The sequence below is a fragment of the Callorhinchus milii genome, unplaced genomic scaffold (genome assembly GCF_018977255.1).
Source record: "Callorhinchus milii isolate IMCB2004 unplaced genomic scaffold, IMCB_Cmil_1.0 Scaffold4, whole genome shotgun sequence".
NCBI lineage: Eukaryota > Metazoa > Chordata > Chondrichthyes > Chimaeriformes > Callorhinchidae > Callorhinchus > Callorhinchus milii.
In genome coordinates this window covers 12,155,073-12,179,942 of record NW_024704745.1, presented here as the reverse complement: position 1 = coordinate 12,179,942, position 24,870 = coordinate 12,155,073, and the positions used below count along the sequence as shown (strand labels likewise).

Here is a 24,870-nt window from a genome sequence, read left to right as displayed (position 1 = left end):
TATGCAATTCTGACGAAAATCCCTCACAACAACATTTCTCTCCCAAATATTCCAATATGTGGCAGAGTTCCCTCTGACATTGCTGCTGCCTCTACAGGTAGTCTTTAACCAGTTACTGAAAACAACCAGCAACCTGGGACAGATGGGCAAGACTCCATCCTCCTTTCATCAGGTGGGCTTCCCTTGTGTCCTTCTGGCAAGGATATGGAGGTAGGGGGATACTGAGCTCTCATAGATGTAGTTATTGCAACCTACAAAAGAGGCTCCAAATAATTGGTTGGCACCAATACCAAGCAAAAGTCTGCAGCTCATCACCCATCCCCGCTGAAGGTTAAGAGCTTGAGAGATCAGTGAACAATTCAAACTGTTTATCTGTTCACTGCTGTTTTGCAGTGATGTAGCCTTGGGTTTAGTCACTGATATTAAGCCTTATAAAACAGTGCTCACAAATCTAAGGAAAGACCTTCAGGAAACACAACAACCAGTTGTGACTAAATTGAAAGCTAATAATATTCCTCACATTTGATGTAATTACTCGTAGAGGAATATTGGCCGGGACACCAGAAACACTGCTTAATAACAACAAATTACATTTGTATAGCGCCTTTCATGTCGGGATGATGTCCCAAAGCACTGGACAGTCAAGGATGCGTACCCGAACTGGGGATTAGGATCGGAGGGGTGGAGGGCAGGAAGAGTGGGGTAATAAGTGATATATAATAAGTAATCATCTTCAAATTCAGTGCCTTGGAATATGTAAAATCCACTGAACCACCATTACAGGCAGACAAAACATCAGTTAATGTCTCAACCAAATAATGTGAAGCGTATTGTACTCGGAAGATTACGATACGTCTGAATGGGTTAATATCTCCCTCCATCCACCCCACCGCCCCCACTTATTGATGGTCGGTCGTTGCTGCCCTTGGTAATGGGGACACTAGGCTCCCCTGGTCACACAGCTCTCTTAAAGGTCCATAGGCTAAACACTTGACGGCAACGAATCTTGTGACTGTGTCAAGGAGACAGAATTCAGGCCTGGAGTTGTATAATGACCTGTAAAGTGTCTACACAATTTCAACAGAGATTCTCGGTTAATGTGCATTTCTAGATCACATCTTTACCTGAAGCTGTTATTATTGCAACCCATATGTGTATTTAAAATCCTGCAAGAGGACAGAAATGCAAGCCTGAAACCCAAACAAACAGGGAAACACTGCTTTTCCTGAAGCCATCATTACAGCTCTGTGAATGTAAAGCCACTGATAGAAGACAAAGTGCAGTCATAACCTTACCAGAACAAATTGCTTCAGTAGAAAACTGAAAAGAATTGAGATTCACTATACCCACTAGCTAGAGTGTATTAAGTGATGGCTTATATCGCGTGGCATGAATTGTGAAGATAATCGAGTGTCTTACAAAGGGGAAAAATAGCATCAGTACAGAACACAGTGCAAAGCTTCATTATGGTAGTCTGATATATAATACAATAAAGACCTGACTGCTGCAAGTACAAGCCCCATATCTGCATCAACATGAAGCACCACCAAACAAGAGGAAACCCTGGGGGTCACAGTGGCAACGTTATCTTGAGCTGCGACATTCGTGAAGGAATTAGAGCTGCACCACTTCTGTTAGTTGCATTTATATAGCACCCCTCATGCAGGGTAGCGTCCCAGAGCACTTGACAGTGGCGGAGCACGTCTCCGAGCCAGGGGGAGAGAGAGGGGGAGGTGACCATAGGCACAGTTGAATAGGAAGGTCTTGAGGCGTGATAATACCCGAACAACATTTGGAAGTTTATTTTTGAGCAACTTTAAAACCAGAAAAATAGTTGATGCTAATTAGGCTCGACTGCAGAGTCAGATGCTACTTATTTTAAATGCTCAAGGAAGAAAAAGTGAATAATTAGGCTAACTAATCGTTCATTAATTCCATCAAATGACATTAATTCAAAATTGAAACTGATTTAATGGAGTTAAATCGTTCTACATACAGGGAGATTTAGCCATTTTAATTAACCAAGCAATTAAGAAAGTGGTGTATGGATAAACAGTTTCTGACTGTAATGTTCTCCTGTTTGTCTCCTAACTTCCAAATCTTGTTCCCACACTAGACATTATTTTCTGATCAGCCAGGCATTTGACAAATGCGGAAACAATTAATGAGCTTAAGAGTTACCAAACAAGATTGAGAGATCTGCATGTGTTTCACCCGCAAAATATACAGTCAATTCACTTTACAGTATATTCTGTGAAGCGCTTTGAGACGTCTCAAAGACCTGATAAGACACTATATCAAATGCAAGGATTATTATTATTTTTATGTATGCCACTAATATGGAAATTTCCCTGTGTCCAGAAAGGAATGCACTCTCTCCCCCACAGGACGTACCCTGCTTACCCAATGTAGATGAGTATTAGGCACATGTTGGTGAGGGTCCCAGAGTGTGCGATGGGGTACTATTGGGAGTTTAACCAACTAAATAGCTTGCATTGAGAGCAAGCTTCTCGCTGCTTACCTAGCTGGGCCATCCTATCCATTAGCATTTTGGCTTGCAGGGTTAACAATAACTGAATGGGACGAATCTCTGCACCAATAACTAGTCTGTCCCTCCAAGACCTGCCAATGAGTCTGGCTTGCTGCTCTTGATATGTCCATCCACAACACCTCTGCCTTACCTTTTATTCACACACACACACACACAAATACCAGTGTTTCCACATCCCCTCCTCCTTCGCAGTTCAATAAGCTCATCAATAAGCTCTTCAGAGTTTTCATTAATTTTTAAGAGCCCTGCCTTCCCAAGGACTACGGTACTCATCATTTTTACTTCTGTACAAAAATCATTCTCGGTCTGCAAATTAGTCACGGGTAACTCACTCCGCCTCAGCTCTAATACTGTGGCTTTATACTCACAGCACAAATGCACTGCCTTACAAGTCAGAAGATAATGTGGGATTTGAAGGGTGGTTTGTAAATGCAAATGGACTTCTTGTTTGTATAACAGAGTATGAATGAATATTTCAGCTCAGGCAATTGTTACCAATAACTTCGACTGATCAGGTTTTTGGCAAACGCCTGTGTATTGTGTCAGCACATTCAACTTGTTGGGGGCACTGGATCTGTTGGGCTAGTTCAGGCTTAGTTGCCATTTTCTTTTGATATATTGAAACGTTTAAAGTACAACGTTCAAAACAAAACAGGCGGTAATATTTCTTGTTCAAGCACAGAATAAAAAGTAATTTCAAAAAGTGCAAAACGATGTATAAAAAGGAAACCTATCTGGCTGAGAGATTACATTTCATTCTAGATAGGAGGTACGACCAGCTTAATCAGATTTCTAGATCAAAACATGAATTCAGAAATGGAAAACAAATCCAGCGTTGGTTGAATAACCTCTGGATGGACTTGCTACTTGCTCCTTATTTGTATTCAATAGACAGAAATTGACTTTCACTGTCCCGTGTCCAAGGATTCTGTTTTAAAGTAACATTGTCTTCATGTAACACTGTCATGGTGGCTTCATGGCATTGAAAAAAACTAGCGTCTGGACAAGCTGCCCTCATATAGTCTTTTCAATGCAATATAATGGTTCATTTGATGCTCTTCAACCACAGACTTTGCTTGACCCAAAGCTTATAGAAGGCTTCAGTGCAGTCGCTTCTCCTCAGTCTCTGTGATCTTTCCACTCTCAGTTTATCAGTCTGTGTTACTAAAAATCCCAAAACACAAAATCTGTACAAGATTTTTACCACTGACCTGAAGAATACAGGTGCACATTCCACTCTTCAGGCAACATTCCCTCAGAGTAAGCTGACTGTTTTTTGATTGATAACACTGGGACAGCTGTGAATCCTTGCAAAGAGCTACCTCAATTTTGCTTCATCAGGGTTCAATGACCTCTTTTTTCCCTCCACCCCGCACAATATTTCACCCTTCCCCGAAGCATTGACATTTGCTACAATTCTGCTTTCTTCAGGAGTAATAACAGTTTTGGGATTGAGGTGTTTGCAGACCAGTTAAACAGCCAACTAATGTGATGTAAGCAGAATTCTCATGCAGTGAAAAGTCTGTGGGGAGATTGGACCTACATTAGTGTAAAATTAAAACACTGAGTTTCTACTTGACTCACATAATTGTGTGTGGGGTTGGGGCTAGAGGAAGGCAAACAGGCTAAATATCTGGGAATAAAATGTATCCTCCGTTCCCCCATACCTCTTAAGCCTAGACTCTTAAGAGTCCTTGTTTTAAGAGTTGGATGATAATTTTTCCAGTCTAGGATTATTTGGGGGCATTGTAAATTCCATAATTCGATATAATGTTGGTCTCCAATTGTCTTTCAATTTTGTTTTTCAAAAAGAAAATCCATCCCTTTTTCTCCACTAAGCAAGTCCTCCTGGTCCTATTCTGAAATCCGGTGGCTCGAGGCTGGTTGGAGAGTAAGTCACTGCTGGCTCCTTTATCCAGAGCAAGGGGACGCCGTTTTTACCATCAGATTTCTTCTGCGCATTCATGGTTTTGTACCGTGTCAGCAAAATGGCGATGAGAAGAATTCCAAAAATCGGGAATGGGTAGAAAAATATGAAGTAGAAAAGGGCGTCGTTTGAACAAATTGCCTCTTGCAAAGAAGAACCTGGAAGGAAGAATAGCGAAGGGTCGTTAATTTATTTCGAAATGCTTATTTATTATTTTAAACTCCTCATCCTTTTGGTTGGTGCTTATGTTTTCATCAAAATGAAAATTGAGTGACAGCCATTGGGCCCAGACCATTCTGGCTTCCTGAATGAAGTAAATAACCTGGCAGTGGAGGAGTGTTGGTGTAAAGAGACACTAATTCCTTCAAAGTTGCACACTAAGCTAAATATCACTGAATATTGGGATACAAGTCAACTACAAAAACATGGAATTATACAACAACAAAATTATATTTGTATAGTGCCTTTCATGTCGGGAGGACATCCCAAGGAACTGGACAGACAGAGTTACGGACCCGAGCTGAGGGTTGGGGAGGGTGAAGGGCAGGGAGGGAAGCTGGGAGAGCAAAAGCACGGTCGAAGAGGAGGGTCTTGAGATGGGTCTTGAAGGTGGCAAGGGAGGGGGCGAGACGGAGGGACTATGGGATGGAATTCCAGAGGGTGGGTGCAGAGTGGTGGAAGGCCCGCCCACCATTAGTGGGGCGAGTAAGGCGGAGCCCACTGAGCAGATGAAGCGAACAGGATGGTAAGGAGTTAGGAGGTCGGAGAGGTAGAGGGGAGCAAGAACAGTGGAGGGCTTTGAAGGTGAGGATCTTGAACTGTATTCTCTGTGTGATGGGAAGCCAGTGGAGATCGGCAAGGCTGGGGGTGATAGGGTCACGGAGCCTAGAGTGCACTTCACATAGGGTAATATCTTGGAATGCTGTACGAAGACAGGATTCGTGAAGGAGGGGAAGAGATTTCCCCTCCTTCCCTAATATTTTGAATCATTATTCTGCTCTTATAAATGTGTCCGCTTCTCCTGCTCTTTTGGTTTCATATTCTGGGTTTAGTGTTTTTTAATTTATTTACTTTAATAAGATCTTCCCTTGTTCTCTCTAAGCTGTAGAGATCAAGTTTTTCCAGTCTTTCCTCATAGCTCAAGCCTTTTACACATGGGATGTCTTGATGCTACTCTCCTTTCCAGGGTTTGTATCGTTTATTTTATTTCTGCATTAATACTAACCAATAAATACATCTTTTCCAAAACCATTTCTGACTTATGGAATAAATATACATAACAATAATAATAATACATCTGGCCTTAGGTACTTTGTACCACTCACATTGATTCTATAGCATGGAAACAGTTAATTTGGTCCAACTAGTCCATGCCAGTGTCCTGGACAATAATCCCCTCATAAAACTAATTCTTCACTTCATGGCAAGTTGTGGAACATTGCTGTGTGCAAATTGGCTACTGTGGTCTGGTACAAAATGAGTAGTCACTGCACTTCACAGTACATCATGTGAAGCACTTTGAGTCATCTCAACAATGCGATAAGGGACTATACCAAATGCAACCACTATTGAGAATCCTTGCATTTAATTGGGCTCCCCATCAAAATTCCAAAGCTCAATTGGTATCCCCTCCAGGCCTGGGAAATTCAGTTCACAGATAGGATAAAAATACTTTTTTCTCTAAATGACATACAGACAAATTTCATTGCACAAATTCCAACCTAGTGTCAGAAACCCAGTTATTACGCTACACTTTAAATTAAGCAGTCGACCAAAAATGCTATTCTGAAACAAACACATGGGGGCGGTCAAGGGTGACCGTCCCTCAGATTCCTTTCTGTTTCTAAGAGGAAGTGTCCACTGTGGTGCTGTACTCCTCTCAAAACTTGACACTACGATTATACCGTTTATATTTTTTTGCATTAATACTAACCAATAAATACAGCTTTTCCAAAACCACTTCTGATTTATGGAATAAACATACACCTGTCAGGTAGTTACTTTCTACTGCTCACGTAGAATTTATAACACTATGGTCATTATATGATTATGAAGGGAACAAGTTACCTGCGTTTTGTATGGTGATGATAAGCAGTCCAGACTCCCCTTCCCCTAGTTTATACCAGGCATTGTTGGCATTTTGAATCCACTCCTCCACATGACAGTAGTAGCTCCCACTATCGCTGGTGTCGGCGTTTCTCACTGTCAAGCTGTACAATCCACTGGAGGGTCTCTCTAGCTTCAGTCTGTCCTTCATCCCTTCAGCTCCACTGCGTGAGCTGCCGTACTCGAAGACCGAATTTTGATCGATTTTTAAAATAGTTTCCTTCACCATCCTGTCAACGGCCCCTTTGGATTTCCACGCCAGCCAGGACACAGCAAATCGTGAATCCCCTCGTGTTCGGAATGTCACGTTGCAGTTGAGCTGAAAGTTGCCCTTGTTCGATACTGTGATATTCAATTCAGTTTTATCCACCTGCATCTTGAATTCTTTTGTGAGGGTGACAGGAAACAAAATGGGAGAAAAGGTTTTTAACAATCAAAATTTCATAAATCTGCAGGTTCTTTCCCCTCTTTTAATGTCTCCTCCTTTCCTGAAGGTGCTAACTCATGGTCAGAGTACTGTTTCGTAAAAGCTGAATGTCTTTGCTGTCTTGCTCAAGTGGCTATTCTTTATCTGCAAGGAAAATCGATGAGGGTTGGGTCGGAGGTTGGAGGTACTGTTTATTATACCCATGAGATTAGGTAGCAAGGGCTCCCGCTCCTCAACCCTAGTCAGTGACCTTTCTGGGAAGTGCACCTATTGTTGTTCCCTCAGTTGTTCCTTCCTCTCCCAACTATCACCTTTCACTCTCTGGGCACACTTGCGAATAATAATAATAATTCTTGCATTTGATATTGCGCCTTATCGTGTCGTTGAGACGCCTCAAAGTGCTTCACAGAATATACTGTAAAATGGATTGACCGTCTATTTTATGGGTGAAACATGACAGTCAAATTGCGTCCAGCAGTGACCCACAAACCGTTATGGATTGAGTGACCATGTTTGTTTTGAGGGATTATTACCCCCGGAAAGCGATCCGCCAATCGGCTAATAACTGGGTTCCTATTTACTGCTAGGTTTAACCCGGGTCATCTCGCTTCCATGAGAGAGAGAGAGAGAGAGAGAGAGAGAGAAGACCCAGGTTAACTTCCTGCCCAGGAATTGAACGCAGGTCCTCTCGCTTGCCATGACTAAGGTTAGGAGTGCCTGGTGCCTGCGGAGCTGTTACCCATCCAACAAAGAGCGGAGATCTGCAGGAAATGAGGAGAGTTAATCAGATCAAAGGTGATATTTTTTCTTAAAAAACTTTACCAAGAGTTTGAGCCATTTAAATCTAGCAACCCAAGAGCTGTAATGAGGTGACATCAAGTCACCACAGTAGCAATACCAGTTGCCTGGAGACGTGCAGTACAAATTGCGGTTCTCTCACCAGGTGTACGATTACATTAAACCAATGTCATCACAGGCACAGCTGGGGAACCGACTATTTTATCCCACTGCAATGCTGTCTGTGATAAGGAGTTTACGTCAGAAATTTCACGCTGGGGTGACCCCTGCCCTTTCTCATCTCAGATTCCGTATAGTACGGCCATTGTAGAATACAGCAGATCTCATTATATCATAGCCTTGCCAGTTTTGGGTGAAAACCGAGAGCTGTGATATGTTTATAATCACCATGCGATCGATGGGTCTCAGTCGATAATGGAAGACATGAATCCCACCCCCTCACAATTGTTGGCCCAAAGCTGGCTATGCCCACCATTGGACTTGCTGGTCCATCAATCGGAGTGCCAGTTTGTGTGGACAATCTGCTCTTAAAAACAAATCGAGTCCAGTTAATATCCTGCACAAACAAGCACTCCAAACTGCAGCAAAAAAACTCCACAGAGAGTTTTGTTTGTGTATGTGGGGGGGGGGGGGGGAGTTATGAACAGAGGAGGAACACCCTTCCCCCCGCAGAAATCAATGTTAAGGTATCAACTGGCCAATTGACCACGTCTTATCAACAAAGTCGTAATTATTCCCCTAAAGTCACTGAACATTTCTTGGAGGACATTTCTGACCAATTCCTCTATACACATGATTGAATCATAAGAAGCTGGGATGGTTTCTATCACCACCGCACTTGGCCACATCTCACTTCTCTCCAGCCCACAGGTGGCAATAATTGACACCACTTTAATCAGCAGTAAAAAGGGGGCCTGCCAGTATTCCAATTAAAATTTCCTTTTTAAGAATTCACACTTTGATTAGGTCAACATTAACACCAATGGTGCTAATGAGATTTGAAGAGATTTGCCTTCAGCTAACTTCAACCGTATCATTAGTTTTCCTCAGCGTTTTTTCATCTTTGTCCAATTACGAGCATTTCACATCAGTCGATTACAAAATTATTAAATTTGTAACACTGATCTCATAACTTGCTTGAACCTGATGCTGAGATTTGGAGCAGAAACTTCCCTCTATGTATTTTGTTTCACCAAACACAGCGTATGACTGGGACATTACACTATGTCGCTGATCCTTCATTGTCACTGGGACAAAATCCTGAACTCACTACCTCACACCAACATGGGAGCAACATTACCACAAGGACTGCAGTGGTTTTAAAGAGAAAGCCCCACCACCACCTTACCAGGGCAACCAGGGATGAGCAATAATAATAATAAATGCTGATCCTGCCAGCATTGCCCACATTCCAAGAATGAGAATATAATTGTTTCATCAACGATTGCCCTTCCCTTTCCTGAATGTGTTTGACTCTCTCTCTTTCCCCTGGTACTGCTTAACAGTTTTATGGTTGCTAACCACCCTTGTGTAGAGCTTCAAGCTATTTTATTATGGGAGGCAGTGTAGTTGAGGTTAAAACTAGCTTTACTGGCCATCCAAATGTAGTCATGTTTCCAGCAAGCGAACTGGGGGGGGATCGGGATGGGTGAGATGAAAAGCGATCAGGAACTCTGGTTGATTTTCCCCCTCCCTAATCCAAGGGTCATCAAGGTTAATTATACTGACCCAGCAAAAGACAAGGGGATCAAATCTCAGACCTTCTACATGGCTCAACTACTCACTGAATCCACTCACTTAACCATTGATCTCTCTTCTCGCTTCCCAATTCCCCCCTTCTAAATAAACAGGAGGAAATAATCCACTAATGGTGTAATGCGAATGGGCTGAAGGCAGCTGGCTCATAGCAGTGCATGTCCACAGTTGTAACATATCCCATTGTGTGAGGCACAACATGCGTGCAGAGGCTGGAGAGGTAGAGTAGGCAACTGAATGGGCCAGTGTCAAGACCGCAATTAACTTGTTGCAGTTTTAGTCAGAAACTTTGAGTATCACGTTGCGAATATCTTGCTGGAGGATCAGTTAAACTTTATTTTGTGCACTTGTTCATTAATACACCCCCAAAAAATCATGTTTCAACTGAAATGAAACAAAGCAGATAACAAAGAAATAGTGTGCAAATGTTGTTGGAGAAACAAGGCCAGGGCAGTGGAGGGAGATGACTGCACTTGGGAAATTTAATGACGAGACCACTATCTGACTTCTGTGGGATGCATTGAATTAACACTGTTTTGAGACCCACCATCCTACAGGATAGTGGGTCTCAAACCAGTGCCAATTTACACCTTTGCTTCAGTCAGGTAGGATTGTCAGCATTGGGATTGTGCATAACAATACTGCTCTGGTTTCCTCTGTGGATTGCTGCTGTGCATTGGTATCATGTGTATCTGCATTTTTGAGCATGGTGTCTTTCAGAGTTTGATAGTAAATGGAGCACTCGGTGCGTGTAATCGAGTTCACCCAGCTGCCCACTCATAAACCTACCTACTGACAAGCCTGCTCCAACTCACTTGGGGGAAGGAGGAGAGGAGGGAGTGGAGAAGATGGGGAAGGCAAAAACACACACATGCTAGTAAGCAAAGTAAGCGACATCCACAATGCAATCCTGGACAATGTGATGTGCCACTGTAATTTTTCAGGGCACAAAGCAGGTTCCATCCTAGAGGGAGGATCGTTACATTCCTGCATATGATGTGTTGTTTTGTTGGGAGTTTAGTGGGCAGTTTAAGATTGTCGATTTCAGATTCAGTAATCTGACCCTGTGTATTTGTGATTTCCCTGGTGTGATTGCAGCACTAAATTCGTAAACAGCGGCATGATCTGAAACCTGCTATAATTTGTTTCCGGTGTGGAGGCGAATCGCATTGTGCTGATCAGAAATCCATTAGAATTCTGGTTCCGCCTTATCAAACAGCGACCATTCTTAATCCACCAAAGCACTCAGCCACTGGCCATTAGTAAGGGGCCACATGGGATATGAAGGCAAGCCCTGAACTACACATTACTGGTAATGTGTTCCTGATGCCTGTCAGTGCGATAGCTTTCGAAAACAACTCATTAAATCTTATCCTAAAGTGGGGGGATTAAGACTCATACAGTACCTGGCTGTTGTACAGTGACAGCAGTCATTCCAGACTGATCCTCTCCCACTTTGTACCAGATGTTTTGGGGGTCAAGTAGCCACTCCTCCACATGGCAGTAGTAACCTCCGCTGTCGCCAGTGGTTGCTCTCTGTAGCCCTAAACTGTACAGACCAGTGGAGGACCTTTCGAACTGCAGCCTGTCCTTCAGTCTCACAGCGTTGTCGGCTGAGCCTCCGTACTCGAAGACAGAATTCCGATTCAGTCTGAAAATGCGCTGCCTCTCAGGCTCCAGCATCCTCCAGACATACCAGGTCACAGAGAGCTGGGAGTCCAAGCTGGTGCGGTTGCTGATGTTACAATCCAGCTGAATCCAGCTGTCTTCCGGCATGGATATGTTCTGCTCAGTTTTCAGGATTTGCAAATTGTTTTCTGTGGACACAAGGGAAAAATATACGCGAGATTTCAATTTCATTTAACAGCAAACTCAACCAGCAAAAGGATTTTCTTATCAAAGCAGAGTCTGTCTCTGACAACAACTTGGATTTACTTAGCACCTTTCATGCGGATAGGATCCCTGAGCGCTATGAGCCATTAGCAAGGAGGCACTGATCAACGAACAAAATCATTTGTAGCAGTTGCAAACAAGATAGCTTGAGTGAGCTTTCCAATTTCTTTTTGTAATTGAACATTTAACAATTTAGTGCTGCTGGATAAGCACCAGAATATCATGAGAAACTATTCAGACTTTCTTCCTTTAAGTGGGTCAATGTAGGATATATAAAGAACTTGTTGCCAATTTTTTTTTCTTGACTTTTTTTTCCCCACCACTCATTCTCTTGAAGACATTTAACTTGTTTCCTTATGCTGGGGATAGCTCTGTACAGATGCTGGTCTCCCTCATTGAAGAGGAACCTTTTTTTCCCATAAGCAAGCCCTAACAGTGATTGTCGACATTTTGTCTGGGATTTGAGCCTAATCGATCGTGTCCTCACATGATATCCACACGCGCACAGCAGTGGCACAGTCACTGGGTATAGATCAGAACAGAATGCTCATTTTCCTTTCACTAATCTGGAGAATTTAGGCCAACTGCAGTGCTCCTCCCGATGTTACCCTAGCTGAGTTCAGCTGTCCCAGTACAGCCTAGCAGTTGATCTGCAAGGGGGAGGAATTGGCAGCTTTAAAATAAAAGCATAAACCACATTGCTCTCCCCTGTCTTCTCCGGTGGGCAAGCCCGCCCCTGTGCAGCGCTCCTAGAAGCTATCCAGCATGGAGGGAGCTAAAAAAAATGCCTGTTGTTGCTTCTTTATTTCTGTACTTCCTTTGAAACTAAAATAATGGTGAAAATGTTTGATAATAATCCTTGCATTTGATATCATGTGTTCAAGACGTCTCAAAGCGCTTCCCAGAATATACTGCAAAGTGAATTGACTGTATATTTTGTGGGTGAAACGCGGCAGCCAATTGCACATAGCGGTATCCCACAAACAGTTGTGGATTGACACCATCAAATTATTCATTTTAAGATTTTTGTATGTAATTTAAAACTACACAGGGAATATTAATATTGTTCTCCCATGAAGTATTACTATTGCTCTCGCTCCCTTCATCTCTTTTCTCCTCCCACACCTCCCACCAGCAGAATAAAAACTGCATGTATTCATGCAAATCCACAATTATGTTTTAATAGTTCCGCCAAACAGGAACATATATGAGACCATTTCTGAGCCGCTGAGAGGAGTTGCTGAGGTTGGTCTGAATAAACAGGATTGCTCGAGCATCTCGGACTAAACAATTTATCGGGAGACATGTTAATTGAATCCTAAGGCTCAGTGACTCCTCCCAGCCAATTCCCTTGATGATATCAGCAGCACACAACATAATGTAATCCAAAATATTCAAATAAAATCAACTGGAACACACAAAGAGGAACAAAAGGATATTACTTCATAACTAATGTACAATGGCTTCCTTTTGTTCAAACAATTTCCATGCTTCCCACTTTTCATATTGGTTTGATAATTTAAATGGCTATGGCAGCAAGATGTTTTTAAGCAATGGGTTTATTACTTTTTCCAATTTTCTCCCCTCTACTTCTGAAGCCACTGGCTCACAGCATAGTATCTCTTGATATCTCCACCCTCCCATCCAAGTGGGTATGCACCCTGTGTGAGACTAGACATTGAGCAATCACCATGTGTGAGATCAGACATTGAGGGCTATGCAACAGCAGTGCTGAATGAGAGCAGAGGGCGGACGAACATCACAGCTGAAGCTGATCTAGGTTTGACATCCACATGTGTACTTTCCAGCAGTGGATACACCATAGCGATCAGGAGCAGGAAGCTCCCTTGGTAATATTTTTCCATCCTCCCCACACCACAGATGCTGAGAATAAGTGCAGTGAATGACTGGCTGAGCAGTATGCTAGTGAATGCTTGAATAACTGAGCAATGTGCTAGTGAAGGTTGACTGACTGAGCAGTGTGCTAGTGAATGGTTGACTGACTGAGCAGTGTGCTGGTGAATGGTTGACTGAGCAGTGTGCTAATGAATGGTTGACTGACTGAGCAGGGTGTTAGTTTTGACAAACGGCAATCCATCTGAAATGTTAACTCACTTTCCTCTCTCCATAGATGCTGCCTGACCTGCTGAGTGTTCCCGGCGACTTCTGTTGTTATTTCAGATTTTCAGCCTCTGCAGTATTTTGCCTTTTGTTTGGTGTTGGTGAATACCTGACTAAGCAGGGTGCTATCACCAGTATGAGTTAGTCTCTTTGTATAAAGTGTGCAGTTTCGTAAACCTCAATCAACAATCCCCTGTTCATTTCCATGAAATACTGCTCTGTTGAATGTATTATAATAACGATTATGATTTGCATTCAAGGCTTCCAGTTCGAACAGATAAATTTGTATTTGAGGAACATGTTAATGACTCTTCATCACAACCTTTGTAAATGATTATCTGTCAACTGTTAAACAGCTCAATTGAAACACTTACTTATTAAGTGACTGTGGGGGTAAAGGGTCAGCATATGTAAATTTCATATGTCTGTATATTTGTTGCTGTACAAGTGATTTTTTTTCTGGATACGTAAGTGGTCCTACTGCAGTGTCACTAACCATTTAATGATTAACTGGATCCCGCTGGTACGATATCTGTGGGAAAATAGCTGTGTGCTGTGTTTTCACTGTGTGTGGAAAGGCTCAGCAAACGTGTTTCCTGCAGGCAGGAATGATAAGATTTTGGGTTATGTTACAGAACTGTGCGAAGCCACATTCTGTATAAACAGTGTCAGGCTGACTCAGTGGTAGTACTCTTGCCTCTGAGTCAGAAGATTGTGGGTTTGATCCCCACTTGGGGGCTTATACGGCGTATAATCTATGCTGACCCTGTAATACAGGACTGGGGGGTGTGCAGCATTGTCGGAGGTGCCGTCTTTGGATGAGTCATTAAATCAAGGTGTGGTCTACCAGTAAAGATCCACTACAATATTCGAAAAGAGATGGAAGTTTCTCCCAGTGTCCTGACCAACAATACTCCAAATAAAATTGGTCACTCACTCTCACAATGGTTATTTGTGGGACATTGCTGTGTGTAAATTGGCAGCCACATTCATACCCAAAACACATACAAAATGTGCTGTGAGACACTTGGAGATGATTTGATGACCTATTAATGTGCTATATCAAATGTAAGAATTATTATTATTATATATAAATGGCAGCAATGAAGAGCAGCTCTAGATTATAACAGTCAATAAGGAGCAGGCAGGGCATGCTACCTTGGTACAATGGAGCAAATGGATTTGGGCTTCAGCCACGAGTGGCACTTAGGGGAGAAGACAGAGTGACTGCTACCCAAGTATTTCTCTTTCCTCGCTGGCTCAGTTCTAAAGAGCTTCACAAGAGAGGATGTGTGGATTAAGAACAAGCTGGGCTTGCTTCGTTAGTGATCTCTTTTTCTTTGTGGTGGTTACGTTACATAGAGAAGAGCAACTGAAAAGAGTTGTTGGAAATAATTGCTGGTTTAATGGAGGCAGGAGTAAAGAAGCACATACACAATTATTGCTCTTTCTTCCATCATATATGATGATGGCACACTTAACTTGGATCTGAATTTTCCAATCGATCCGTTCATTGACACATCCACCAAAACAGCAGCCAGAACTGTGCAACTGATTTATATCTGTTGTACCTCCCAGCTTACAACCTCAGATATACCAGTGAGCACCAGCGGCAAAAGCAGAAATTGAAGCGAAAGAGCAAATGCAAAGAGTTTACACTATAAAGATCCTGGGCATCAAATCCGAAGAGGAAAAAGCACTAAGTTATACCCCCCGATGACTGAGTGGAGATCCCAAGGTTTGATCTGTGGGTTGTGCAGAGTTAGTTGCTTTTCAGCAGGGCATCAGTTGGGACACTACAATAAACCTCACCCACTGTTGGTTAGGAAGTGGGAAATCAGCCAAACTATTTCTCCTGAGATCGATCTAGCAATCCCTGGTGAAGATTCCCCTTTGAGGATGACAAGTGTAGCTTGAATCGGGAGTGACTGTGATGGACTGCAACCTACCCATCCTGGCTGAATAGTATGCTGACTCACAGGGCAGCAATTCTATCTGTGTCCAGATTTACTGCCTTAGTATTTTGGGGCATCCAGAATTTGGCAATTTCTGAAATAAACACATAAGTTTCAAGCTGGTTTTCTGTACGTTCTTTTAACAACTACACAAAACCGGCTTTAAAGTTAAGATTGATTTTATGCGTTAGCCTGGCTCAGTTGGTAACACTGAGTCAGAAGTTTGCGGCCTCAAGCCTCACATCGGGGCTTTGAATTCATACAATCAAGGCCGACACTCCAATGCAGTGCTGTGGGAGAAGCAGCATTGTCGGAGGTGCCTTCTTTCAGGTGAGATATTTAATCGAGGTCCTGTCTGCCTCTTCAGATGGATGTTAAAGTTCCAATAGCACTATTTGGAAAGAGAAGGGAACTTTCTCCTGGTGTCCAGGTCAACAATCCCTCTGGTAAAATAGATCACTAACTTCATGGCTGTTTATGGGACATTGCTAAGTGAAAATTGGTTGTCGCACTCATGTTTTGTTTTCCGATTCATTGCTTCCATCCAACAGTACATTCTAGGGAAGAGGGCAACACTTGAAAGTTTTTCCAAAAGGAATAAACCCAATAGACCCAATACCTGGATGCTGCACAGTTACAACAGTCGATTCAGATGTCTTCTCTCCTAACTTGTACCAAACATCGTTGGGGTTCAGCAGCCACTCCTCCACTTGGCAGTAGTACCAGCCGCTGTCATCAACGTTGGCATTTTGTAAGACCAAAGTGTACAGTCCAGTTGAGGGCTTGTCAAACTGAAGTCTCTCCTTCGACTTCTCGCCTCTGCCTAACCAGTTCCCATGCTCCACCACGGAATCCCGTCTGGATTTCAGGATAAGTTTGTTGCTTTTGTCTGGTGATTTTTGCATGTACCAGAGTACAGCGAACTGTGCGTCCGGGCTGGTTTGGTTTCGGATGCTGCAGTTTAAGTGGACATCACTTTTTTCTGTGACTACAAGGTTCCTCCTCATTTTGTCAACTTTCAACTTGCAATCTGTAGGGAGAAAAAAAGGCTCTGGTCATTTAAATGCACAAAAAAGTTCATCTTGTTCCCTTATTGACATCCACACTGTCTTCTACTTGGGTTAAAGACATCTCTACAACTTTAAGCTAAATCGAACTCTATCTGAAGAAAGAAAAAAACTTGTATTTTTATAGTGCCTTAAAATGCCAAAGCGTTTCACAGTAATTACTACCAAATATAGTAACTGTTTTTGTAAGCAAATGCTGCAGCCATTTTTCAGTAAATTCCCTGCAGACACCTGTTAGGTGACACAGCTTACACAGGTTCTCGAGCCCTCTAGCCGCTCACTGGTACAATAATGCTACAGTGAGGCTAGTAATAAAAATAATCCTTGAATTTGATATATCGCCTTATCACATCGTAGAGGTATCTCAAAGCTCTTCACAGAATATACTGTAAAGTGATACAAACACAGAAGTCCCTGGAAACATCCATGGAGAGAGAAAAATGAATCACTGCTTCAGGTCAATAACCTTTCAGCAATACGAAAGGTCATTGCTGAAAGATTCTGACAAAAGGTCATTGACCTGAAACGTTAACTCATTTTCCTTTCTCCATAGATGCTGCCTGACCTGCTGCATGTTCCCAGCGACTTCTGTGCTTATACCAGATTTCCCACATCTGCAGTACTTTGCCTTTTGTATACTGTAAAGTGAATTGCCTGTATATTTTATGGGCGAAATTGCGCACAGCAGTGTCTCACAAATACTCGTGGTTTGGAAGGAAACTTGCTTCAGGTTTTTCCTTGCCTGGGAAATGTTAAATATAGAAATATAATATGAAAAGGTATATAAATTGTAGAGCAAAGTTAAATACAACTCAGTGGAACTCTGGCTGGATCAGTTTGACTGATGTTATAATAATAATCTTTGCATTTGATATGACACTTTATCACATCTTTGCAACGCGTCAAAGCGCTTCACAGAATATACTGTAAAGGGAATTGACTGTATATTTTGCGGGCGAAACATAAGCAGATCTCTCAGTCTGGTTTGGTAACTCTTAAGCCCATTAATGGTTTCTGCATGTGTCAAATGTCCAGCTGATCAGAATTCTAATTGACTGTATATTTTGTGGCCAAAATGCGGCACAAGCCACAAAGACATTCTAAGCCAGCGGCCCGTTAAGTAAGTAGATTTATTCACACTGCTACGTGGACAGCTACACGTTCTGCATTGTCTATCCAGTGAATGAATTAATTGTGAGGAACTGAATGCTCACTTGTGTGGTCAGTGATGTTCCTGGGTGACTAATCTTCACAGTTAATTTGTCTGGAGAGGTTTAACAGCTGTCTCACTTCTCCAGTGTGAAATTATTTTACCTCGTAACTGGGCAAACCACAAACATCAGCTAAGAGCCAAAAAGTGGTGGATCCTGTCCTTTCCACTGTTTGCTAGGGTTACAAGCTCTGAAGTTGCTCCTGTTAACCATCAGCAATGCGGGTTGAAAATGTGAGCATCTGATGAGAAATTTTCACATTATTGAAAATTGCAATCACACCATCAACACGCACTTATATAATAGTAATCTTTGCATTTGATACAGTGCCTTATCACGTGTTCAGTATATGCCTCAAAATGGTTATGGAGAGGAAGTGGAAACCTAAGATTGGGAGAGGAAGAGGGAGTTGACTGATTCAAATAAATAGTTTTCTAACAAGTTTTGAAAGAGGAAAGGGAGGTTGCAATTAGCAGGACATTTCAGAGAGAGTCCCAGAGAGTAGAGATAGATTGCCTGAAAACTCAAATGGTGAGGCAGAGAGTGTGTCAATAACTAAAGACACAAAGGTATAAGCCCTAACCCACCATACACACACGTTAGCACAATAGTTGGACTTTTAACTGCTGATGGTTAGTTAGACGAGTATCCATGTAGCAGCACTCATCAACAACTTGTATTTATATACAAGTGGGGTAGAGTCTCAGAGCTCAAATGCTGCCCACTGAGGCTTTGTGACCTGGGGAGGGTTAGGAGGTTAAACCCGTGTCTATCATTCAATGATTCAATCGTACATGATGACTGATGATAATTGATGATGCGATTATCACATCAAATGTCACAATTTTGACTTCTACGTTTCCCAACATCTGGAATTTGAAATCATATAGTCTAAATTGACACTCCAATACAGTGCTGTTCTTCAGATGAGACGTTAAACCGAGGTCCTGTCTGTTTAGGTGGATGTTAAAGGTTCCATGGCACTATTTGAAAAGAAAAGGGAGTTTTTCCCAGTATCCTGGTTAACAACCCCCCAAATAAAATTTGTTGTTCACTTCATCGTTGTTGGGGGCCATTGCAAATCTGCTGCCGCGATTGCGCACAAAACGCAGAGTCACTCCATTTTGCAATATATCCTGTGAAGCATTTTGTAAAGCCCTGATGTGAAAGAAGCTACACCAAATGAAAGTAAGTATTAACAACACTTTTAACAATCCAATGCTAATCCCACCCCTGGGGGTGGAATTTACAAATAACCTGCAGGTTGCTGACTCTACAGATTGTGACATAACATTAATAAAACAAAAGTAAAAGGACTAATCTCCTTCGTGACCTGGCTGTTTGGCAATGCTACACTGCATCTAATTGACAATTTTAGAATAAAGGATGCATTTAGAAGAAGGATTACATCTTGTTTGTGCCACTTGCTCTACATTGTAAGTGGTGCAGCAGAAACGATGGCTGGAGGCCCATTTGACTTCATGCAAATAGTTTGCCTTGAAGGCAGTCAGTCGAGCTCCTGAGTATTGTTGATCTGGCAAGTGAAAAACATTTAAAACACTGAGCTGGACAAGCTTTTGTTAAATGCAAAAGATTACTGCTTTTCTCTTGGGGTGGGGTGGGGGGGGGGGCGAAGATACCAATATTTCCCATTTGTCTTTTATTTGGAGAAACCATTGGAGAAAGAAGCCACCTGCATGTGGCTGAACCTCGACTTTGCCTGTATGCTTACAGCACACTGCATGAGCTGGCGATTTAAAGAGAATAGACGGCAGCTCCCAGACAAATGGATTTGCGGAGCTTTGTGCGGTACTCGAAGACTTGCGAGTCAGTAGCACAGTGAATCCACTATAAATATTGATTAATGAGGCTGAGCAGATCAGACATCCATTAATGGACACAATGTTACTATACTACACTGATTCTTCTCTAATAAATGTCAGTGGTGTTCGTCTGCTAAATGCCATCGCTCCCAGGACTCGTTGCAGGGTTTGCAGACCATTTCAAAGAATACAAGGAGGATCAAACATTTCCGATATTTAAGGCAATGGGGTCGAATTTTTAGTATTTCTGGATGTGTTTCTCAATTAAGAAATACAATGAAGGACTCCTTTTAGTATCTGGAGTTTGTTACGCCGACTCAAGGGAACCTGGCTTCAAAAATAGATCGAGTCGGAGGAGCCTGAGTGGTGTCACAGACTTCAAAATTTCTTCATTAAGAAACAGTTAAGATATTCTACATGTTAGACCCCGATGCCTTTAATTGCCCTGTTGCAACACATACACTTGCCATTTATAGGCCTTATCATTTTGGATATTTAGAATGAACTGGAACCTTCCTAGGTGCCACTCCAATTTGCCACAGGCCCTGTACATGCAACGATTAATTTTATGCCTCATTTCTTTNAAAAAAAAATGGCTTGTGTTCTGTCACAGTGAATGGACGAGGTGACTAACTGAATCGCAATTACTGGTAATGGTTTGAAAAAATTGAGGAAGGAACAAAGAAAAGATCAGGAATAAAATACCAGCACTGCATTTCTATAAACGCACAAGGCATTTCAATTGAGAAAACACCAGTGATACACAAGGGAGATTTTTATTTAAAAAGGCTTTAAAAAGATATGGCGAGAAATATGTACTAAGAATTTTAATCACTTTTGTACGACTATATGCTCTTTCCCCTCCACAACACCTTTTTAATTGAATTTAGCTTTATTTCTTTAGCCCCATTACTGCTTACTCTCTTCCAAATCTCGGTTTATTTATATTCCACATCTTTAACAAATCTTAACACCATCAGTGGCACAAATCTTGACTAGGCTTTGAACAAAGTGCATTCACGGCATTAATCTTAATTAATTAACTAATTAATTAATCTCGTTTTTACGTATTTTTATCAAGAACTTTGAAGATTTTACAGCACAGTACTGTAAAAGTAGTGAAATTTTGTGAATCCGAAAGGTGCAAGCATTTGAGCAAAATGATTATATCATTAACAGATGAATCCAACTTTGAGAAATTACTTAAAATCAACCAGAAGTCAGTACTCTCCGGAGAGGTCAGGTGAATTTCCTATCCCTGCCTAAAATGGTGAATACATATTGCTGTGAGAATGTGCTCAAAATCTATGTTCCAAGTTACTGTGAACTAGGCTATTGTAGCAATATAACAATTACTTTACCACCTGAATACAGAATTAAAGATTGATCTGTTTGTTCAGCAAGACATCCTAGGTTGAGTTACACGCATTAGAAATAGTCCTTTTGACAGAATTTGTTCAGCAGATTAATGCATTTGCTCTTCAGGAATAAAATAAAGCCAGGTGTATCATTTCACACTTCATTTTACTAGCTGAGCAATCATCAAACACAACATGTAATAGTCAATACATTGACTGAATAAAGCAATCCAAATGAGTGAGGACTTGTCTTGTGCAGTAAAAGACAGTTATTCTATAAGAAGCTGAATGCATGCTTTAAGAACTGTTCTTCCAATTTACACAGCTTTGATGTCTGAATTCTCAATCAATCCCTTCAACTGATGGAAACATTCAATTGCTGAAGTAATTGCTTCTCTTAATGTTGTAGATGTGAACATCGTGTGTGTTCGATTGTTCAGTTCCCCATAGCTTCACACGGTTGTGCTAATGAGGGTGCCAAGAGGACTCGTATTATAATACGAAATTCAACACATTCTGTGTAATTGGACTGTTTCAGCATTGAACTCTGGTTTCATAGTGTGCTCCCAACAGCCGAGAGAGATTTATTACTTTGTAATGCAGTGCAGAGCCCCTTATTCTTTGCAGTCCCATTTGCTGAATATCAGTAAACAATGTGGCCTTTAAATTAACTAGGTCGGTCTGGTACTGTACTTCTCCCATGGTTACCCTACATTTCAGTGATTAGATTAAACTGAAATGCAACCACTAAAACAGCATAATCTGAAACAATTTTTATATTCCAAAGCAGTGCTCGAGAAAACAAGAGCACAACCTAATTAAAGGGTTCTATTGCACTGGTCCCAATTTTGCTTCTGTAAGAGGACCCCAAAATAATTCTGCCCGCAGAATCTCCCCCACCTCAATTCCAATTACCATATCCTCTGCTCTATCACAGCCCACATCTATTCCATTCCTTCAGCTAATGCTGCTGCTACAACTCCAGTCTTTTTATAATTAGTTTTGCTAGTTTGAATTGATTGACCCTTTCCCCATACAGATATATGTACATAAGCACAGACACACACACACAAACGGTGGATACACACTTACACACGCATTCAAATTAATTATAAATTATAATACTCTATATGTCAGGAGGACGCCTCATACATATGTAATTTGTTGTTGTGTGACTGTGTGTATTTTTGTGGGGAAGTACGCGGCAGGCAATTTGCGCAAAGCAATATCCCCCAATAACCATGACCAATTTTATCTTGGGGATTGTTGGCCAGGATTTCAGAAGAAACTCGCTTTACTTTTTGAATAGCATTGTCTATCTTTGATGTCTACCTAAACAGGCAGACGAGACCTCGGTTTAATGTCTCATCTGAAGGATGGCACCTCTGGCTGAGGCAGCGTACCCCAACACTGAATTGGAGGGTCAGTCTAGACTATGATTTCAAAGCCACAACACGGAAGGCAAAAGTGCTAACAACTGAACCAGGCAGGCTGACACCTAATTTAGATTGATGCTGCAGAGTTGTTACACTGGCAGCATTCAGTATAACCAAGGCACCTGTGTCCACTCTGTCTCCTCCCTCGCTCCCTGAATTGATATTATATCCAGAGCTCAAAACATTACATCACCAGTCTCTGCAAGAGCAGAATGTTTAACTGTTCACACTGTGAATGGCCTAAAAGGACTAACAGTTTCCGGAGATGACTTTAAGTCATGGCAATTTCCTGTTCTACTCAGCCTCTAACTTAGTTTAAGCATAACGCAAAATACTGCAGATGCTGGAAATCTGAAACAAAAACAGAAGTCGCTGGGAACACTCAGCACGTCAGGCAGCATCTATGGAGAAAGGAAAGTGAGTCAACGTTTCGGTTCCACGACCTATTATCAGAACTGGGGCATGTTGAGAGGGAGAGGCTTTTAAGAACTAACAAAGAGCGGGGAGGCAGGGCAAGGAAGACAAAGGAGAAAATAGGGTAGAGTTCAGGAGATGATGGGTTAAAGAGGTCTTAATGATGCAAAACAAAGGGGGGGGAAATGCAACAAAACAGGGGGAAAGAGGTGTTAATAATGCAAAACAAAGGTGGAGAACGCAAGCAGAAAGAGGCCAGAGGACTGTAAGGTCCCTAGCAGATAGATGAGACTTCTCTCCCTCCCCTCTCTGACCTCTCCATCCACGGTCTGCTACACTGTTCCAATGAACCACAGCGCAAGCTCGAGGAACAGCACCTCATCTATCTGCTAGGGACCTCAATCTGGCCTCAATATTGACTTCAATAATTTCAGACAATAAAAGCGCACCTTCTCCCTCCCCCTCTTCTGTGACCACATCATCTGCGTCCCAGGCACACCCTTTCTCTCTGCTGCCTGTTTTGTAGCAATTTCCCCCACTTTGTTTTGCATCATTAATACCTCTTTAACCCATCATCTCGACCTCTACCCCATTTTCTCCTTTGTCTTCCTTGCCCTGCCTCTCTGTTAGTCCTTAAAAGCCTCTACCTCCCAACATGGCCTAGTTCTGACGAAGGGTCGTGGACCCGAAACGTTGACTCACTTTCCTTTCTCCACAGATGCTGCCTGACCTACTGAGTGTTCCCAGCGACTTCTGTTTTGGTTTCTAACTTAATTTACTCTGAACTGAAGTTAATTCTGTTAAGTTTCAAAATGTTTAAAAGATACTGTGCGTTTCAATTAGTCAGTGCCGGCAGTTGAGTAGGAAACCAAACCAACCATACTAGATAGCGACTCAGTGACAGGTAAAATTAGACCACTGGGAGTTTTATTGACTCAGTGCTGGTTATAACATACTATGCACTGCAATGAGCTTGGTTTGTACCTTGAGAGCTAGTGCAGCCACATAGGAAAATTAATGGAAGAAGGGTTAACATTCCACAACCTTTACACCGCAGTGACAAATTTTGTAGGAGAACGCAAAGCAGAATTGAAGTGAACCGTGAATTCAGCCCCTGCCTTCATAACACGACCCCTTTTATTCAGCTATCTCATGCCTGCAACGCTGAGAGAGCATTTCGGGATTAACCTTCCTGGGTTGTACCTGCACACTGAGTTGTGATAAAAACTAATGAGGATTAGGTATGCATCTGCTTTCCTCATGGCGGACTGTCAGTCCATGTATTGACTGTGTATTTTGTGTATTTTATTTTCACTCTCTTCAGCTTATCCAAGCCTTGCTTTGCTTGCCTTCTGCCTCCTGTCTCTCTCTCTCTACCTTTACCTGGTCGTCTGTTATTTTTCTCTCCCGGTCTCCCCTCTGTCTTCCTTGTTTATTATCAGAGTTTAGTTTCTGGTTCATGTTGTCCCACTGCTCACCAATCAGCAGTTAAATTTGATCCTTCAATTTCCGTCTATTTGTGAGACATTGCTGTGCATAAATTGGCTGCCGAGTTGACTGACAAATTACACAGTCAATACACTATCAGTAAATACTGTGAAGCACTTTGAGACGTCTGGCTGATGTGAAAGACGCTTACTGTACCGTCCCAGCTGCTCCTTTTGTTCAACAGTCACCAGTCTGCTTCATGTCCCCCGCCTCACCCTTCCCACTATCAGCAGTTGGGCTTTCAACTGTCTGGACCCCCTGTCTGTGACGCCATCTTGGAGTCTCTCCAACTCAACCCTCCCTCACCTCTTTCAAGGTCCATCTCAAGACCTTCCTCTTTGACTGGCCTTCAGTCATCATTCCCCTCCGCAACCCCGACCCCTTGTAATCCTACCCTCAACTCGGGTGCCAAGACAGGACTGTCATGTACCATGGGATGTCTTTCCGACATGAAAGATGCTATATATAAAAATGTAAATTTGTATTGTATTACACATCAAATACAATGATTATTATTTAATTACCTGCTGCTATTGCCCA

At 42.1% G+C, this 24,870-nt stretch overlaps 1 protein-coding gene across 1 annotated transcript in view; it reads right to left on the bottom strand.

Annotated features, from left to right (window-relative positions):
* Positions 1 to 2,453: 2,453 nt before the first annotated feature.
* The window catches only part of LOC103180166 (immunoglobulin superfamily member 3), an 85,957-nt gene continuing 63,540 nt past the window's right edge, over positions 2,454 to 24,870 (bottom strand). The window contains exons 7-10 of the mRNA XM_007895857.2: positions 16,153 to 16,563; positions 10,971 to 11,381; positions 6,546 to 6,968; positions 2,454 to 4,636 (exon numbers count right to left, since the gene is read on the bottom strand). Of these exons, the coding sequence (XP_007894048.2) occupies positions 4,386 to 4,636; positions 6,546 to 6,968; positions 10,971 to 11,381; positions 16,153 to 16,563 (1,496 nt within the window). The 3' untranslated portion in view covers positions 2,454 to 4,385. The remainder of the gene's footprint in view (positions 4,637 to 6,545; positions 6,969 to 10,970; positions 11,382 to 16,152; positions 16,564 to 24,870) is intronic.